Source organism: Onychostoma macrolepis, chromosome 02 (genome assembly GCF_012432095.1).
Source record: "Onychostoma macrolepis isolate SWU-2019 chromosome 02, ASM1243209v1, whole genome shotgun sequence".
Taxonomy (NCBI): domain Eukaryota; kingdom Metazoa; phylum Chordata; class Actinopteri; order Cypriniformes; family Cyprinidae; genus Onychostoma; species Onychostoma macrolepis.
The window spans coordinates 15,209,684-15,229,856 of record NC_081156.1 but is presented as its reverse complement, the minus strand read 5'-3'; the positions used below and the strand labels follow the sequence as shown (position 1 = coordinate 15,229,856).

The following is a 20,173-nucleotide window of genomic DNA, read 5'->3' as shown; positions in this document are numbered from 1 at the left end:
ACTTGTTGAAAATTGCAACCTATTACAGGACCTAGAATACATATTTTCGCATATACATCACATAAACATCTTAATCTCAAAAATATTAAAGATGATAATAAGAAAAACTGCATTTTGAGCCATCATAATTGTACACATAATTGTATTTCTTATATAATTGTATTTAATCACATATTTTCCTAGATTCCACGATACAGTCTCTCCACAGCTGAGATTTCTGTCACAGTGAACTTGATGAATTTCAAGGAGTTGGCATCGAAACAGACAGCACCAGACCACCATTATGTTACTCTCATTATTGGAGACTGTGACAATAATGTAGTTTTCCAGCAGAAAATCCTGTAAGATCTATATGATTGAATAATCAAAGGCAAGTTCATTTTCCTTAAAATATGAATAAATGAAAGAGATGCATCATTTCTTTCTCAAGGAACATGTTGCTCTCGAAATCTGGGAGCTTTTCGAAGAGAATCGAGGTGACAAGAGCACCTAAGGGAGAGGAGCTAAGCATTCATTTGATCAGCTCTGAATACGGTCAGTGGTCACATAGCCCATGTCTGGCAATAATTAAACTAGCCATAATGGCTTTTTGGATGTTCAGATAGTGTCATTCAGTAAAATGTTAAATAATTGTCTGGCATAAGCACCTTCATTTAAAGTGCTCTGGTAATATCTAGTAATATTTTAGATTAAATAAAGATCATTGATTGTGTAGTGGGACTGGACGTTCAGCAGAAGTACAGAGTCTGCTACTCAGGAGTGAAGAGGTTTGAGCTGAGTCCTGCATTAGAGAGAACCCTACATGGAGAGTGCAGAGGATTCACAACACGGAGAAGCCACAAGGCACTACACTGACAACTCCAGCTCCTTCAAACAGAGGTCAGACTCCTTGACAACATGAGCAGCTTAATTTTTTGGATACTTTCAAAGATTATATTTAACTTAATATAGTCATTTTCTTTATAGATCCAGTGGCTCTGAATATAGTTAAGAGACAGTGCCATCATGTTTGCAAAAACAAGGAGCTCTGTGGACATGACTGCTGTGAGTATGAGAGACTCTACATGATCATACATCAGGGTTCCTCAATAGACGGCCCAGGGGCCACATCCAGCCCATGAGAGAAAAATGTTTGGCCCGCACTAATTTCAAATAATGTGGCATGAAAATTCTAATGCAGCATCAGACAGCGACATTAGACTAACATCGTGTCTACACAGGACACGAGCGGTGCAGCGTGCACGACAAAATACAATGGAACCCATTATAATCAGTGATACTGTCAATACTGAATGTGGTGCGACATGACATCGCATCCTTGTAGACACGAGACAGCGAAAACGTGGCGAGTGTGAAGAAAAGGAAAGTGGACACAGAAAACAGACAATTCATATGTGAATGGACTGAACAATTTTGAGTGAGTGAGTGAGTGAGTGAATGATACCATCATTGTTATGGAATACACTTGTTGGTTCACATTGAGTTAACAATTTTAATGTACCACAAGTTTCTTTAATCTATTTTCAAGATCTGAGGTATCTATTGTTGCTTTCAATATGGCTATAAAGGTCACGCAAAATAATATTCAATGATATTAATAATTGATCATATTCAATTCAACATTAGACACTTGTAACACTGAATAAAGCACAGAATCATTACCTGTGATTATCACTGCCATAGTTTGTATGTTGTTTTAGCTGTGACATCGCAGAAAATAGAAACTGTTTCGAAATTCCCTGTCACTTATCGCGTGTCACTGTTGCGGGTGGTTAGGACAAAAACTAAATGGAAAAGTAGCCACCTCTTTATCGCGTCACGTCTGGTTGGGACATGGTGTTACAGTTTGATCCTCCCCCAAAAATTTAAGTATAAAAAGATTAATGCTGACAGATCTAATAGGGAAAGTAAGAGATCCAGATGAGCAGGAACAGTTGACTTATATGGCAGACATAGACTTCCAGATTTTTTGTTTGTTCACTTGTTTTTAATATACAACAGGCAAAGTTCTTTAGTTTTCTGTATCCTGTATTTAATGTTCATAATTGTTTGAATAATTGGGGAATTGTTTGACTTCTGGGGGAAAAAATCTGAATAATCTGAATATTTATCTTGTGACTCTTTTAACAACAATAAAAACAAAAACAGCAGCAACAACAACAACAACAACAATAATAATAATAATAATAATAGGGAACGTTTTAGTCCTAACATGGTTGGTGGCCCTTGGCTTGGTATTGTTGGCAGAATTTTTGGCACTCGGTGAAAACTAATTGAGGAACCCTGTCATATACCGTGCTGTCATTATCTGTGCTGCTTGAGTCATCTAGTTTCTCTTATAGGCAAAATTGGAGTGATGAAAAGGTTTGTAAGTCAGTCAAATTTCACCTCGTACCTCGACAATCTAAAAATGAGGAATGAGAGACTCTGTGAGACTCCTGTGAAACGTTTAAAGGTCAGAATTCTGACTGTCAAGGGATATATGTACATAACCGTCAAAACATATGATCCATTATAGTCAAGGAATAGTCCATTTGAATGGCTAGAATTTATTTTTTGCAAGATATGCTGTACTGTGTATGTGTCGTAGTCTAAGTCCTGTTTTCTTGACTTTCCCTGTAGATGAGGATGAATAATGGGACAGCAGCTGTAAGCATGCAGCAGTTCTCATACAAACCCAAAGACACACTTCCTGCTGCCAAGAAGTATATGGGTTTTCTGCTGGCAACAGAAGTTAACTTATTAATGTTAATGAAGCTGACATTGTATTATGATGACATTCATGATATTGACATTTATTCTTAAGGTTTGAGGGAGGTCAGTGTTACACTCAGAGTACATATGAAATCAAGGAGCAAGAGGCCAGTTTTGACACTCAGCGTGAGAATTCATCATTTGAGTCATACCATGATGGTATGTTTGCTCATCACATATTTATCACATGCACACAAAGTTTGACAGAAAATACTGTAGTTACAGTGAATGTGAAGTTAAATCAGTGAATCAGTGTTATTTTATTATTTGTGACCCGTGCTGGCAAAATGAGTAGGAATGCGCACCGTGTAATTTTGAGCTACAGGCAAAAAAAAGTGAAAAATGTCAATGTCAAATTTGGGGTTTTCTCAAAAATTAGTTCATTAAGCCCTCGTCTAGTGATCCCAACACTCCAAACAGTAATTAAACATCTAAAATTATCTATAATTGTACATTTTCTGAGAGGAGTACATTCTGACTCTCATTTGAAGCGCGCACATAAAGGCACTTCCAGCAGCATGCGATCCTGATAAATATACACAGAATTACAGTATTTAAGTATTCATGCAAACATAATCTGTTATGTTTTAAGTGAACATTTGGGGAACTGTTGGGGAAAAACATCTGATGTGTAACATTATATTAGATCTGTGCTTTACAGTAGGTCTTAATACATATAGGCCGTCTGTCTCATTAATGTTAATCTGAAAAGAAAAGAGGGAATCATTTGCTGCTCTTGATTGAACTGCTTTTGTAGTTTTAACAATCAATTTATTTGTAATGAATTGTTTCGAATCCGGTCTGTGGCCTTCCGCCCAATAGCCACCAGAGGTCGCCCTTCCTTCAAATTGACTCTTGCACTACACTACTGTTGCACTTCACCCACGGACTACAATACCCATCATCCATTGCACTGACGACACACACACAGCTGATTGCACTGATCACACAGCTTACTTAAGCCATGGACTTCCTTAGTCAGATCGCTGAGTATTGTATAATACTAATACTCGGCCTCACAAGGATCCAGCAGCTTTTCAGACGAACATTTGTCAGGTGTGGACACAACAAGACTATTGTTTGCCCTTAAACAAGGCCCACGATCACTGGAGAACCATATTAGAGAGTTTTTAGCCATCGCTCATTATTCTGATTTACCGAACATTATCTTGATTGAGATTTTCTGTGATGGTTTAAATAAGCCTTTACAGTCTGAACTTTGACGCGAGGGTCCGTGCTCTTCACTCGCACAGTTTATGGACTATGCTTTGTTGTGTGTTGGCTCTCCATTCACTGTGGGTGTCGTGGAGGAAGAACGCAATGCCCCGCATCTGTGACTGAAATTGTGGCTGCACCAGAGCGCACTCACAAAATGGCGACAACAACAACACCCCGTCATGTCATTGCTGCATTCATGAATCAGGCCAAGTCCCAGTTGATCTTCATGAGTCAAGTCATGCCACGCCTGCTGCCTCAGAGCCTGCTCACGTCATGCCAGTCATTCAAGAGCTCCTTCACAACATGGCAGCTATTCAAGAGCTTCAGTGCAAGATGGCTACTACTCAAGAGTCTCTTCATAAAATGGCCGCCATTCTAGAGTCTCACCACATCTCAGTTGATTTTCCAGAGCCTCCTCACGACATGGCTGCCATTCCCGAATCTGCTCACGACAAGCCTTCCACGCCTGAGCCTCATCTCAAGATGGCCGCCACGCTTGAGCCTCGCCATGCCAAGGCCGGCCTATCAGGATTTCGTCCCGTCATGGCTACTGTTCCAGAGTCCAGTCACGTCACAGCTGATCGTCCAGAGTCACGTCATGTCACGTCACAGCTGATCGTCCAGAGTCATGTCACGTCACAGCTGTTCATCCAGAGCCTCGTCACGTCACAGCTGTTCATCCAGAGTCACGTCACCTCCTGTCTGTTGAACCCAGATATTCAAGGTCAGTTCTTCGATTTCTCAGTCTGGTATCCAGTGTGAGGGATGCACTGCTGGTGTCTGCACGCACAGCTGGTATCCCCAAATCCACTCACTCCAAACCTTCTGTTTCTGAACTAATTCCCCTGTCTGAAGCACTTCCCATGATGGGATCGCTTTATGTTGCGTTTGGGCTGCGTACACCAACAGAACTGCTCGAGGTGGCGGCGCATGCTGCAGAACCTCCTGAAGCGGCGGTGCTCGCTTTAGCTCCTTGCATGGTGGTGGCGCCCAGCAATTCATGTCCAGCCCGTCATATCACGCGGTCAAAGGAACCGTAGTTGAGCACTGTACCTGTCCTGTTAATGAACTCTACCTGTTCCTTGATGTTACCACTGTAGAACCTCCAGAGGTGGCGGCATCTGCTGCAGATCTCATTGGTAACCATCTATGAATCCTTGTCCTGTCCTGTCATGGCTATGGAGGTGGTCAATGAATCCTTGTCCTGTCCTATTACGGTTATGGAGGCCGTATATGAATCCTCGTCCAGTCCTGTCACGGCTATGGAGGCCGTCAATGAATCCTTGTCCTGTCCGGTCATGGCTGAGTCCATATACAGTATGAATCCTCGTCCAGTCCTGTTACGGCTATGGATTCTGTTGTGGTTACAAGGGCCGTCCTGGAACTCCCATTCCTGCCTGTCATGTCCATGGAAGCCTTAAAAGAACTTTCTGTATGCTCTGTTAACCCTGTCATAGCCAAGGAGGTCACTAATGAACAGCCTATTAATCCAGTGTCAATCAATGCATCCAATTGCGAACTGTCTATTGGTTTAAATTTTGCAGTCAAATCTGAGTATGAATTGTCTGTCTGTCCAGATTCAGTCACTGAAATGGCTACCAGTCCAGCTTCAGTTAAGAAAACTAATAATGAACTGTCTACTACAGCCTCTGTCAATGCCCTTGATTGTGAACTATCTGCCAATCCCATTCCCACCAATGCATTTTATTGTGAACTGTCTGTCTGTTCTACGTCAGTCACTGATCTGTCTGCCCATTCAGTTGCCACCAGTGAAACTACTGATGAACTTTTTGTGTTCCCTGCCTTGGTCCTTGGGGCCATAAATGCTCTGTCTGTCTCATGTGTCTCAGTGTTACCTAGGTCCCATTTCCTGCCGTGGTCTCCAGTTCCTCCTGCTCTGTACTGGCGGGCCCCTGCTTTGTCTGCTCCACCCTGGTGGGCTCCTGCTCCGCCGTGGAGGTCTTCTGCCCCATCGTGGTGGTCGGCTGTCTGGCTCTGGTGGTCTTCTGCTCCGCCCTGGTGGGCTCCAGCTCCATCTGCTCCGCCCTGGTGGGCTCCGGTTCCGTCTACTTCGCTCTGGTGGGCTCCTGCTCCATCTGCTCTGCCCTGGTGGGCTCCTGTTCTGTCCTGGTCTCTGGTTCCACCCTGGTTTCCTGCTCCGTCGGCTCCGCTCTGGTTCCCTGCTCCGCCTTGATTCGCTGCTCTGCCCTGGCTTCCTGCTTCGCCGGTTCTGCCTGGGTGTCCTGCTCTGCCTCAGTCCCCGGTCTTCCCACTTCCACGTGGACCTGGCCCTCCGTCCCTCCCCCTGTTCCGCCTCCGTTCCGCCTCCGCTCCACCACCCACCTGGATTTTACTGTTTTAGGAGCATCTGGAAGCCGCTCCTTGGAGGGGGGGGCTCTGTCACGAATCCGGTCTGTGGCCTTCCGCCCAATAGCCACCAGAGGTTGCCCTTCCATCAAATTGACTCTTGCACTACACTACTGTTGCACGTCACCCACAGACTACAATACCCATCATCCATTGCACTGACGACACACACACACACACACACAGCTGATTGCACTGATCACACAGCTTACTTAAGCCATGGACTTCCTTAGTCAGATCGCTGAGTATTGTATAGCATTTATCACTCTCCTAGCTATAGCTACTTACTTACTTGTCATAGTCTTGCCTTGCCTGTTTTCTCATGTTTTGGTTCCTGCCCATGTTTCCTGGATTAACCCTTTGCCTTGCCGTTTCGGACTCTGTTTGCACCTTGCTTGGACTATTGCTCTTGTACCTGGATTATCTCTCTGCCTTACCCTGTTGGATATTGTTCGCCGATCGTCGACCCACGCTTGTCCTTGTCCTCTGTGTCTTGCCCATGACATACCTGTTTGCCGATGTTTGACCCTGCCTGTGTTTGACTATGTTTCTAAATAAAAGCTTGCACATGGTTCCATACGCCTCACGTCTCCTCGGCTCTTTAGTTGTTTTCTTTAATGTTTTTGTTTAGATGTAAAAAGAAAAAGGTAATGCATTATTTGTTTCTTATGTTTGTTGTACTGTTTTAATTTTTTGCATGTGTTTTTATAATAACAAAGATAAAATAAAAAAAAAGCTATATTGTGCTTACTACTGTAATATAGTTATTATTATTATTAAGAAAAGAACTGGAGGAAAAGAATCAACGTAGCTAGGTGATTTTACTTTGAAACCTTCTGAAAACTTTAACGCGATTTTTCTCAAAACTGACTTTTTGAAGGTCTTTTAATGGAGAATATAGAAAATAAAAATAACTCATTTCTGAAAATTTGCTCATTGTGACTATTTTTGCCAGCACAGGTCATGTTTTATCTTCGAGTTACTATTATAATTTTTATTAATAGTTTGAATTTTTTATTTTTAGATTTCTCTTTTCATTTTACTTTTTAAATTTTTGTAGCATGTTTTTGACATTTTTATTAGTTTTTTGAATGTCTATGAGGTTCTTATAGATTGTTATTTTACTCATTTTAGTTTTACTCTTTTTAGTACATCAAGTTTAAATTAGAAATTTTTCCTCCTTCTCCATCTAAGAGCTTTTAGAAGTCTGATAGATCAATTGTCAAACTATTTACAGGTTATAATGATGAGCTGGGAGACGTTTATTCTGAAATTGGAGACCCAGAACATTTTCAACCTTTGGCTATACCTCAAAGTATGTTTTTTTTTTTTTTTTTTTTTTTTTTTGTTTTTGTTTTTTTATAGAGCATCTGATGTTTGCTATATATTGTTCATATTACCAATAATAGCAAAGCCGTTTTCCTCACATAAAACTGAAATAATCTGTTATATCATCTTTTCAGGGGTTTTGATTCACAGTCAGCTCAAGTCATGCAACGAGGGACAGATGAACAGAATAAGTGCTAATAAAGCCAGTGTTTATACAGCCCATGCAAACCCAGAGCACAGTGCTGACTCTGATCACCTCTGGTCTGGTTCTCTTGATGTGACCTTTGACCTGGGAGAAAATGATTGGGATGATTGGGATGATTTTGATGATGGTAACCTGGTTGAAGCTAGTGAGGTGTGCTGTGATTCCGAACTATGCAACCTGATGACAGACCATGGTCAACCTTCAAATGCTGGTTTGTTAGGCTCATTTTATAGTCTTCTTTTGCAATTTATAATGTGTCTTTGCATGTTCGATCTTGGTCAAATAGTTGAATTTTAAATACTAAAAGTTTGTGGGGTTTTTTGTGCATTAGGAGGTTTGGCTTCAGCCTCACAATGTACAGACCAAACCATACAAGGAACTGCAAGTCCTGTCTTGCCACAAAGGTAACCCCCTCTTCATTGAAATGTGTTTCAGTATAACTTGCATTGATGTTGTGGGGCATTTTTCAAATCAAATCATCGCAAAGTGACCCACTTCCTACTGATTAAAAGCATGTTTAATAGGAATATAAGAGCAGTTATTATGCTAGGGTTCCGTGAGTGTAATACATACAGGTATATAATATATTTTGAACTATCTTTTGCTTTTTGCCAAATGACTTAGAAAGACACACACACACACACACACACACACACACATATATACATATATATTTATTTTTCAGGATCCAACCAATGGCTGTTACCTCTCAAACTGTAAGCATACATAATATTTCCCTCAAATTGTTCAAGAAGAATATGGTAAACAAGTATTTTTTATGTACTAGAAAAGATTGCAGTAATGGTGTTTGGTTTTATTAATCATCTCACAGGCAGTGTGCTCAGAAATTAGTATGAAGTCCCTTTCAAACCAGAGTCAAGCCAAAACACATTCAGTCCAAAGAAGATTTGATTTTATCACATGGACAGATGCAGCTTTGAAGGAAAACACACCTGTTAGCAGGTATTTTACGAAATAATTAACTTTAATTATCATATTACAGATTTACTGTGTGTTAACATTGTTTAATAATTACAGGGATCACACGAAGGACATCTGCAATGAGACCAGTGTTTTTCTGGGGATGTTCGATGGCCTTTTTTAGAGTTTCTCTAAAGGATTCCTGACACATTTAACACTACGTTGTGTAAGGACGTTCTTGGTTTAACACTGAATGTGGATGACATGTTGACAAAGAGCTTTCTGTCAATTTTGAAAAGGCTGAATTATATGTTGAGATGTAATATTTTAGAAATATTGGAAAATTGCTCTGTAAATATCACATGAAATGAGATTTTTAAGACTGCCAAAATTGTCAGGAATGAATGATAAAAGTTTTTGTCTCTTTTTTTTTTTTTTACCCCACAGTGTTCTTTTAGCCGTTGGGTTAGGGTTAGTAGTTTTAATTAGCTTTATATAAAAATACAAGTCTATGATATGATATTTACGTAGCTGTAATACACTTTAAGATGTTTACTTCTGTCTTAAAAATATATCAACCTTGCAGAAAATCAGCAATTAGTTTGACTCTTTTTTTTCCCACTCTTCTCCATCCTGTTAATTGAAGAAAATGTTTTGGGCTCAGCCAAGCAAATCAGCTGCATCATGTCAATTATAGTTGTGGTAAAAGTTTATTATAATTTTAAACAGCAAATTATTTACAATGATTATAACTACTGAATCTTAAGCACCTTTGACACTCCCTGTGTCACACCTTATCTGGCCAGTTCACCCATATACAATCAAGAGTAATTTCAATAGAGTCACTACAAATCACTTAACACACTTTAACTGCAATTATCTTCAGCATTCAAAAAGATTACTTCAGTTCATCAGTGCAAAGCATTACACAGGTCTGACATAACTGACAAGAACATTTTTTTTTTCTTTGATTAAATTTGTTGCTGTTCTCCTCTCATTCTCTGGAGGTGACAGTCTTCATCTGCTCCACTGCGCTGGGCTGTAGCATTGTAAATGTAGCCATCTCTCGTATCAGTGTTGCTAAAATAGAACATGCTAGTTAGCTTACAACCCATCAACCTAATACGTGTCACAGAACATCTAGATAGATAGATAGATAGATAGATAGATAGATAGATAGATAGATAGATAGAAGGTCTGTGTTGGAGTGAAACTTACGTTTGCATTGTTTTGAATGCGATGCATGTCAAAATTCCTCCCAAAAGTAACAAAGCTCCACCTACCCAGGCAATATAGAGGGCAGGACCAAATGTGTACCTGACCATTCAAAACAAAGATAGAGATAACAGGATTCAGCACCATACAGACACCTGTGAATCATATGTGAGAGAAAAATCTTTTTTTATCATCTTACCTGGAAGCAAATGAATCAGTTTCTCCCATGCCCATACCAGCGCCCAAGCCCATGCCCATGCCATTTCCACAGTCGTTTCCTCCCTTCTCTCCTTGCTTTTGATTGTATTGGGCTGGGTATTCCATCATGAAACTAGGCACCATTTGATCAGCATACACTGATGATCCAGAAATATCAAAAATGCCTGAAAAGAACAAAGATGATGTGTATTATATTGGGAATTATTGTAACAATAACAGTTTGTTAACATAATAGAAACATATTGAAAGATCAGTGGGGTTTAGTTTAGTTACTGAGTAATAATAAGCTTTTGTTTACCAGCAACGATAAACAAAATCCCTGCGCTTAGCACCAGTTTGCCCTTGGTCAGTAGATCCATGCTTCTCATATTGAAGCACTTTAGGCAGAAGAATCCGATGAACACTGCAATCACACCTACTAAAATCGCAATTATCATCAGAGCTCTTACAGCCTGAAGGATTCCTGAAAAAATACAGGGAAAAGAAAATAAAGCAGAACATTAGATATAGAATATGAATGCTTTTGAATCAATGCATTTTGTTTTATTTCATCCTAAACTTATTAAAGTGATAGTTCACCCAAAAATGAAAATTCTGTCATTTATTCACTCTCGTGTCATTACAAACCTGCATGACTTTCTTTCTTCTGTGGAACACAAAAGAAGATATTTTGAAGTTTTGGTTCCCATTGACTGATTATGTGGTTAAAAAATATAATGGAAGTCAATGGGAGTTTGGTTACTAACATTTTTTTAAATATCTTTTGTGATCCATACAATGATGGTGAGTAAATGATGACAGAATTACATTTTTTTGGTGAACTGTTCCTTTAAGAATGGACTTGAGCAGATGATAACACCTCCTCAGAGACATGGAAAAACTTTTTATATAGCTTTTTTTTTTGTTATATGAAATGTTATAGTGAAAAATATAATTTCCAGCACAAATTTCAAATTTTAGGTTCAGAAATAGACTTGGTTGTCATTATTAGGTTTGTACACAGAAAATCGTATTATGTTAACCTACTTGAGTAGCTCAGGTCACTGTAGAGAGGTTGACACTCGGCGAGTCCAGTCTCGGACACCTCACAATCCTTCCACAGGCTCTTATAATGGTGGACGGAGGTTGCCTCGTGCTCCTGCTGGTCTTCGGTGCACCAGACATTCATGGCCGTGGCAGCAAGAACTCCAACCGTACCGATGGCTCCTGATACAAAACCTGTGGTCTGTAGTGCTGTGGTACTCATTCTGCTTCTGTCTTCGTTTCTCGTCTAGGATCTGGTGAAGCTGGTGGTGAGAAGTGTTGAGGTTGACTGAGGCTGGACAGGGTGACACTGCTTTTTATAGTGTGAAGGCTCACATGCACACTCATAAAATGATGCTTGATAAGCATTGAGTTGTCATAGTTCCACCTACTTTCAACAAAAATATAAAAGGAGTCATCATAAGCAACATCCCTCTGATACTCACTTGATGTGTAATATCTTAGAACAGTTGAGACAGGCCTTACAATGCACACCTAATTATTGGATCATTTTGACTTATGAGTAAACAGTTCACTCAAGACAAAGTCTTGTCTTCGCCATTTCTTCAACTCTGATTGCTCCTCTGCTTAATACTTGACAATTACTGATGCATGAAGAATCAGCAGAGAATGAAAAGAGTCTGCTAACAATGAGTAATTAATGACATTTGTGAGGACAGCCAAGAAAACGTGAGCCATTGTGGAATGAGCAGGGATTCAAAAACGTTATAGCATTTAGTTGCATTAAGGTGCATGTGATAAGATGTATAGTACTGTACATCATCCAGTAAATTATGGAAAAAAAACAATGAACACCTTTATGATTGTGCATGATATCATGCAGTTGTAGCTTGTTTAATGTAGTTAATCATTTGGATATGTTCCAGACATAATCGGCAGTTTCTGTAGAAAACGTGTGTTTATATATATATATATATATAGTGCTTTAGAAAGAAATTACAAATGTTAGATTAACTATATATTATATATAATGTTAGATGAATTATTTAAAATTGTATATGGATGGATAGATAGATAGATAGATAGATAGATAGATAGATAGATAGATAGATAGATAGATAGATAGATAGATAGATAGATAGATAGAGTTCTTTAGAGATTAATTACGTATGTATAAATTACGCCTCAATTGATTTCCATCTCCCCCACCTTGGAGAAAATAATTGGAATTTTGGAAAAACAATAAAAGATTGATGCCAAAAAAGCCATAGCTTTAATTAGGCTAAATATTCAACCCTGGTTTGCAACCCTATATTTGTAATTAGAACATCAATATAAATACATTACATTGGAAGGGGCAGAGGACAGATAAATGACAAAAAGCACAAAGGCAAATGCACTTGTTGAAACAAGGGAATGCGAAAATCTGCCTTTATTATACAAAACAGAACAATCTTTTAACAGACAGTTGACAATATGTTTACAATTGAAAAGTTAGTGATACAATGTTTTTTGCCTAAAGGATTTCAGTCACATTTTGAATGTGGTCAAAGGATGTTTCATATAACAGCCTGTGGATGAATCATAAGACTATAACTAGCAATAATCAAAGGTCAAATACTGCAACCTTTTAGTTAGGTCAAATTAAAAGTAAGTAAAAATTTCAGTTATGATGTATAATATTAAAATATTGTGTATACAGTAAGTTGACAGTTTATTTTGAATAAACAAGTGTTTTATTTGAAATGCGCATGCCGTACTGTACTTCTAGTTATTGCTAAAAAATACATACAGTTACTGGACACTTTTATAAATTAGCAGGTCATGTAACATCATAATGTTATATGTATATACCGTCATGGCCAAAAATACTGGCACTCTTGGTAAATATGATCAAAGAAGGCTGTGAAAATGAATCTGCATTGTTAATCCTTTTTATCTTTTATTTAAAAAATTCACAAAAATCTAACCTTTCATTGGATAATAAGAATTTAAAATGGGGGGAAATATCATTATGAAATAACTGTTTTTCTCTAATACACATTGGCCACAATTAACGGCACCCTTTTATTCAATACTTTTTGAAACCTCCATTTGCCAGTTTAACAGCTCTAAATGTTCTCCTATAATGCCTGATGAGGTTAGAGAACACCTGACAAGAGATCAGAGACCATTCCTTCATCCAGAATCTCTCCAGACCCTTTAGATTCCCAGCTCCATGTTGGTGCTTCTTCTCTTCAGTTCACTCATTTTCTATAGGGTTCAGGTCAGAGGACTGGAATGGCCAGCAGAAGCTTGGTTTTGTGCTCAGTGACCCATTTTTGTGTTGTTTTTGAGGTTTGTGTTTGGATTATTGTACAGTTGGAAGATCCAAACATGGCCCATTATAAGATTTCTAACAGAGTCAGTCACTTTTTTATTTTTTATCTGTTGGTATTTGATAGAATCCATGATGCTATGTATCTAAACAAGATGTCCAGGACCTCCAGCAGAAATAGGCTCACAACATCAAAAATACAGCAGTATATTTCATTGTACACATGGGGTACTTTTTATCCCTGTGTTCACCAAACCCATCTTGAGTGTTTGCTGCTAAAAAGCAAATTTTTTAGTTTCATCTGACCATAGAAGCCAGTCCCATTTGAAGTTCCAGTCGTGTCTGATAACTGAATATGCTGGAGTTTGTTTTTGGATGAGCGAGGAGAATTTTTCTTGAAACCCTCCCAAACAACATGTGGTGATGTAGGTGCTGTTTGACAATTTTTTTTTAAGGTTTTCTGACCCCGAGACTCAACTATTTTCTGCAATTCTCCAGCTGTAGTCCTTGGAGAGTCTTTAGCCACTCAAACTCTCCTTCTCATCGTGCATTAGGACGATATAGACATGTCCTCTTCCAGGCAGTTTCGTAACATTTTATGTTGATTGGAAATTCTTAATTATTGCCCTGATGGTGGAGATGGGAATTTTCACTGCTCTAGCTCTTTTCTTAAAGCCACTTCACTAATTTGTGAAGCTCAATTATCTTTTGCTGCACATCAGAAATATATTCTTTGGTTTTTCTCATTGTGATGGATGATTATGGGAATTTGGGCTTTGTTTTCCCTCCTATTTATATTTCTGTGAAACAGGAAGCCATGGCTGGATAATTTCATGTTCATAATGATGCTGGAGTGCTCAAAATTGTGAATATGAATGGGAATATACTTCAGAGATATTTTGCTCATAAGAATTTCTAGGGGTACCAGTAATTGTGTCCAACATGTATTTGAGAAAAACATTTATTTCATAATGATATTTCACCCCATTTTAAATTCTTATTATCTAATGAAAGGTTAGATTTTTGTGATTTTTTTTATTTATTATAAAAGATCAAAAGGATTAACAATGCAGATTAATTTAATCATATTTACCAAGGGTGCCGATATTTTTGGCCATGACTGTATATATATATATATATATATATATATATATATATATATATGCGTGTGTGTGTTGTTGTTTTGGCAATTTAGCATGTAGAAAATGTCTTTGAATGAGTTATTAGCTCCATTCATTTACAAACAAATTTTCAAGTAAAGATAAAATGTCATAAAGACTAGCCTATTCAAATCATCACTCAGTTGCATTTGATTGTTAAAATTCACCTTTGGCTCTGAGCAGTAGCATTTATAATTATTACAATAATAGCTAATGGGCTTTATAAATCAAAACAAACTTTGTTTGTGAAAACAAAGATCCCGTACATACATACAAACAAACAAACAAACAAATAAAATTATTATTAATAATAATAGTCTAATAGTTAAAAGTATTTTAATCAACATTTATTCAAGCTGAACTTGAACTTGTATTGAGAAAAGACCAATCGGTTTCTCTCTTTAAAAAAAACTTTCCGAGATGCTATTGACATTTTAATGACTGAGTCACAGCGCTGTAGAGCTGATCGCAGTCTTGCTCATACCTGGAAACACTATATAGGCAAGTGGAGGTGTGAGACTGGAAGAAGACCAGGGCGAACAGTTACAGGGCAGCAGGTATCCGGGGTTTGCAGGTGACAGGTGAGTGTGCGCGTACTGACCCGAGCATCCCAGACTCCCGAAGGACCGGTGTCCACTCTGATAACCAAAAGCAGAAGAGAAAGCCAACGAGCCCGGGGTTAAAGCAAGTTTTTCATGTTGAAAAGCAGTGGTAGCAGTGCTAACAGTTGACCGGCTCGGCTCCATGAAAGGATGTTGCATAGACGCAGCTGAATGAAGGGGTCGAGCTTTGTCCAGATTTGAGAGCGCTTGAAGTTCTCGCTCGCCGTGACGCGGTAAAGTCAACAGCGTGTCCTTCCTCAGCAGTCCTTTAGGTTTGCGTCTCGGTCGGTATTTGTAGTCTGGATGCTCTCTCATGTGTTGGGCACGTAATCTTTTGGCCTCGTCGATGTAAGGTCTTTTTTCAGACTCAGAGAGCAGCTTCCACTCGACGCCGAGTCTCTTGCTGATCTCAGAGTTGTGCATCTTTGGGTTCTCCAGTGCCATCTGTCTTCTCTGACCTCGCGACCAGACCATGAACGCGTTCATTGGTCTCTTGATGTGCTCCATGGGCTGCTTCATCATGTTCCTCGAGTTCATTTGCTGCTTTGCGTCACGGAATTTAAAAAAAAAAAAAAAAAGTTTCTATAACACCTGAATTTATATTGAAATCATCTGTGGAAAGAGAGGGTTCCTCCTCTGATGAGGTGAGATGTGCAGCGGTGTTTAAAAGGCAGAATTATTTTTTTGCCTCTGAAACTGAAGTGTGTGAGAGCGACTGCTTGGTTTGTGAGACGTTTGTTTCAAATCTCTGAGAGTTTCAAAGAAAGCTTTGCAGCGAGGAGTGCGCGCTCTGACACATCATCACCTCGTGCCCAATCAGCGCGTGAGCGACATAATACAGTTACAATGACACCAGAAAGAGTGATTTCTGCAGAAAGAGAGACTCAATGAAATTAAAATGACTTTAAAGCTGCCTATAAAAGTTTAGGTAAGCCACTCTCTCAACACACACACACACACACACACACTTGAATTTACAGTGCACTATTAAGTGAACTCTGTCCTTGGTGCTGACAGATTATTTACAACAAAAGCTGTCATAGGCATAACATGTCGATGAATTTTATTTGTAATCAACAATTTAGCTTAAAAGTTATATGAATGCATAAAGGGAAATGTGTATTGTAGAAGCCACAACCATTTCCTTTGCAACTATTTTTCTTGCTTCGACCAGTGAATTTCACATGCTCCTGCAGAGTGAATCTATTTTTAAGAATGAAGTACAAACATTACACTTATATAAAATTATGTCAACTATTTAATGTCAAAATACCCATTTACACCCAAAAGAATACTGAAGTATTTGCAACATTCATAATGTTATACATTCAAATAAATCATTTATTTTAAACTTTCCATTCATCAAAGAACCCTGGGAAAAAAATGCATCAATATCAAAATGTTTCAATATTGATAATGTTTCTTGAGCAGCAAATCAGCATATTAGAGTAAAGGATCATTTGACACTGAAGATGCTGATGCTGAAAATGATGCTGAAAATTTGCAGCTTTGAATCAAAAGAATAAATTACATTTTAAAATAAAGGTAAAACACCTTAAATTGTAATATTTCGCTTTACTGTTTTTAATGTATTTTTTATCAAATACATGCTGCCTCTGTGAGCAAGAGATTTCTTTAAAAAAAAAAAAAACATTAAAAAAGTATTATTTCCTGGTTGCTTTGACAATTAATTATGTTTATATGTTCATCACACAATGCTTTGCTACTAGCTATAACATTGTAAAGTTTTTTCCCCCCCTTTTATCTGCACAGCTGTTACAAATGCAAGTATGGCATAGGAATTAAGAAAAATATAGAAGATGTGTTAAATTCTCAAAAACAACATTTTTCTCTATTAACTGCTGGTTTTTGTTTTAATCATAAACCGGTGTATGAATGATGCAATGGATTATTTACAATGCAGAAAATAAACAAAATAAGATCTGAATTTCTGAATTCACCCTTCCAACTATTGTGATTTAGTAAAAATGCAAAGTGCATGAGAATGACTGAAGTCTAAAGAAATGATTTTCCATCATGTCCTAAAAGGAACATCTGCAGACACCTGGATATTCTGGCCATGGATAAGCACGTTATCCATGAATAATCCTTTTATGTCAAAGGAAAGATTCCTAATGTATGTCTCGAGCCCACTGCTTGTGTGAATTGTTCAGATAAATGAGAGGAACGTGAACTGACCACAGGACAGCTGGTGATTTGCTGTGTCCATCATGAGATTTTATTCCCTGGACTGAGGGATTTTTGACACAGGGTGGCACTGATCATGCTGTGAAGCTGATTGCTTTTCATTTGCCTTTTACAGGTAGATAAAATAGCCACTGAAAGAGCTATCAAATCTAGACCCTGCTTTTAGATACCTTCTTTTATCACCTCAAATGACAAGTAGTGTGAAAAGAGTTTAGCATTCACCACTAAATATAAGCCACTTTTCTTTAAAATTACAAATGTTTATAACATTTTAATTCATTTAGGTTTTAAATAAGTAATCAGAAGTGCAATATGTTAACTTTATATTTATATGTTAAATATTTGGTCATTGCACCAGGTATTAAATTTAAAGTGCAATTTTATTAGCATATAATTTATGCATTCTACACTCTCAGAAAGAGAGAAAGAGAAATTGAATGCATATGACAATATGCTTCCTGTGGAGAGTGATTAGCAAGACTATAGTTGCCAACAGCATAAACTGACCAGCATAATCTGTTTTTCCTCCAAGCAAAAGTGATATTGTACCCCAGGACCCAAAATATAATTTCCTTTATATATCATGTCAGAAGTATCTTTTCAAATTTATAAGGAAGATGGAAAATGCAGTGCTTGAGAAAAAAGATATAAAAGGAGATTGTCCAGGAGAGAGAATGATGCTTATGAAAGGAACTTTCTTCCTCTTTTTTATTGTTATTTTTTTGCATCATTTTCACCGCATTTAACTAAATGAGGGTGGAAAGGAAAGAGACCATTTTTTTAATAAAATTCCTGTCTCCCAGGAGGATTGACAAATATCTACACCATTGCAATATCTATAACAATAATAACAACAATAACGTAATAATAATGAAAATAATAATCAATAAAATGTATATAATAGATTAAAAAGGGAAAGCAACAAAATACACTGTAATAAATTGTACTCAAATGTGAGAAGAAGTGTATGTAAATGGTAAAGCATGCATTTATGTGCATAGAAACATTTGTATCATGCAAAAACTATGTGAATGCACACACATATACCTATACATAAATACATACATGCACACACATACTGTACATATATACACAGTTTGAAATGCCCCAAAAATCCTTTGACCACTCAAAATTATTTCAAGCCATTTCTACACTGTTTTCTCTCGCATGTTGCATGAATCTGTAAATACAGCCATTTAAGCATGAAATAAAACTCTGATTACTCTCTGACTTTCTTTAGTGTAGTAAAGAGCAAGTGACACCTTCAAGCGGCACATTTTGAAAACCTCTTCCAGAGCAATCCTCCAGATTTCCTCTGCTCTGGGGGATAAATCTTGTGCTTATTTTAATCATATTTGAGAGAAGTCAAGCTTTGCTTTAATAGCCTTCCATGGAAATATTGGTGGTAAAAATGTGTTGGAGGACTGACGGAGACAGCTCAAATCCTGAGAGGTGTCATGATCTATCCCTAGCCACTCTCTCGTCCCTGTGAAATTAATACTGGAGATAAAGCCGGGGGACATTATTGCCTGCCTATCTGCAAGCCCCAAATCACAGCAGTCAGCAGTCAGTTAGAGACATTTGCAATAAGGCATTTCTGCAAAAGCACTAAATGCAGGCTGAAGACTTCGAATGTGCCACAGCAAATTAAACGGAGCTTTTACGTGAAAGGTGCCCTGTAAGCATTGCGATACTTAGTGTGAGTTGACAGAATGCAGAGATGCAGGGCTTTTTTCTTTTTTTTTTGGTGTCACATATCAGTGTCATATGTCATTACAGTTTAATATTTAATCCAGAAGGTCTTACCTCTAAAAGAATCTTTGTTGCTGTATATCATGGCATGTTACTTTCTTTGATACGTAGGCTATGACCTTGTTTTTGGATGCAGTTTTCTGTCTCTCAAGTTATTTTGTGTGTGCATGAGAGAAAGAAAGAATAATGTCTGATAATCTTTAGCATTTGTCATATTCTAATGTCTGTTTAAGACTGTTGTTTGAGAAAACAGTATTTACTCTTAACAAGAAAAAAAGTAATCACCATTCATTATGAATAACTTTTTTTTTTAAATGCAACGAGAGTATTTTTTTCAATTATTTTCAGTAACATCCTGTGACGTTTAATACCTTTGTTTTTCTGTAAAATTCATAAAGACCAACTGTCTACTGTTTATCACCACTAGAGGTCATTGCCAATCATAAATTTTATATCTGTGAGATTCTGAATATAGGGCCTATGGCAGTCATATGATATGATTTAAACCATTGACGATATATTGGATGCTCAAAAAGAAATTATTTGGCTGTATTATGTCTTAAATGTTATTATATGCTATTATTTCTCATATGCTGTTTTTGAGTTCTGTCATGACGATCGCATGTTTAATCTAACATCATTGATTTTGTTCTGTTGAAATATAGGATCTACTGAAATGTAGTGAATTAACTGAAACTGTTTTTTTATTATTATTATTATTAAACTTGTTAAACAATTAGAATAAAATTTAGAGCACATTATTTTTCTGTTTTTATCTCCATGTAATGAAATCTGAAAAAGAAAGGAATCAAGTAGATACCCAAAAATGGTAATAACCCAATTTTAAATGTAGGTTTTATGCTTTAATAAGTACAGTTTTGTGCATAATTTAAGTCTGTAAACAGCATTTATAAATATCTTC

At 37.7% G+C, this 20,173-nt stretch overlaps 4 protein-coding genes across 4 annotated transcripts in view; 2 read left to right on the top strand and 2 right to left on the bottom strand.

The window, feature by feature from the left end:
* Positions 1 to 9,372, top strand: part of hfm1 (helicase for meiosis 1) — a 28,884-nt gene extending 19,512 nt beyond the window's left edge. The window contains 14 exon segments of the mRNA XM_058758528.1: positions 184 to 341; positions 431 to 534; positions 716 to 769; positions 772 to 879; positions 967 to 1,044; positions 2,343 to 2,455; positions 2,623 to 2,705; positions 2,807 to 2,913; positions 7,577 to 7,654; positions 7,803 to 8,084; positions 8,205 to 8,277; positions 8,559 to 8,589; positions 8,706 to 8,836; positions 8,912 to 9,372. Of these exon segments, the coding sequence (XP_058614511.1) occupies positions 184 to 341; positions 431 to 534; positions 716 to 769; positions 772 to 879; positions 967 to 1,044; positions 2,343 to 2,455; positions 2,623 to 2,705; positions 2,807 to 2,913; positions 7,577 to 7,654; positions 7,803 to 8,084; positions 8,205 to 8,277; positions 8,559 to 8,589; positions 8,706 to 8,836; positions 8,912 to 8,978 (1,467 nt within the window). The 3' untranslated portion in view covers positions 8,979 to 9,372.
* On the top strand, positions 2,921 to 6,316 carry LOC131529032 (BCL-6 corepressor-like protein 1). Its single transcript, XM_058758535.1, has 2 exons — positions 2,921 to 4,696; positions 5,823 to 6,316. The coding sequence occupies exons 1-2, from the start codon at positions 4,246 to 4,248 to the stop codon at positions 6,164 to 6,166; spliced, it is 795 nt and encodes a 264-aa protein (XP_058614518.1). The 5' UTR covers positions 2,921 to 4,245; the 3' UTR covers positions 6,167 to 6,316.
* A 208-nt stretch (positions 9,373 to 9,580) lies between the features above and the next one.
* On the bottom strand, positions 9,581 to 11,642 carry cldn18 (claudin 18). The gene is made up of 5 exons (XM_058761158.1): positions 11,255 to 11,642; positions 10,527 to 10,691; positions 10,209 to 10,392; positions 10,013 to 10,111; positions 9,581 to 9,874 (listed from the first exon to the last, which is right to left on the bottom strand). The coding sequence occupies exons 1-5, from the start codon at positions 11,472 to 11,474 to the stop codon at positions 9,766 to 9,768; spliced, it is 777 nt and encodes a 258-aa protein (XP_058617141.1). The 5' UTR covers positions 11,475 to 11,642; the 3' UTR covers positions 9,581 to 9,765.
* Positions 11,643 to 15,135: 3,493 nt separating this feature from the next.
* LOC131526925 (transcription factor Sox-14) lies at positions 15,136 to 15,828 on the bottom strand. The gene has a single exon (XM_058755644.1). The coding sequence runs from the start codon at positions 15,826 to 15,828 to the stop codon at positions 15,136 to 15,138; it is 693 nt and encodes a 230-aa protein (XP_058611627.1).
* Between the last annotated feature and the right edge of the window lie 4,345 nt (positions 15,829 to 20,173).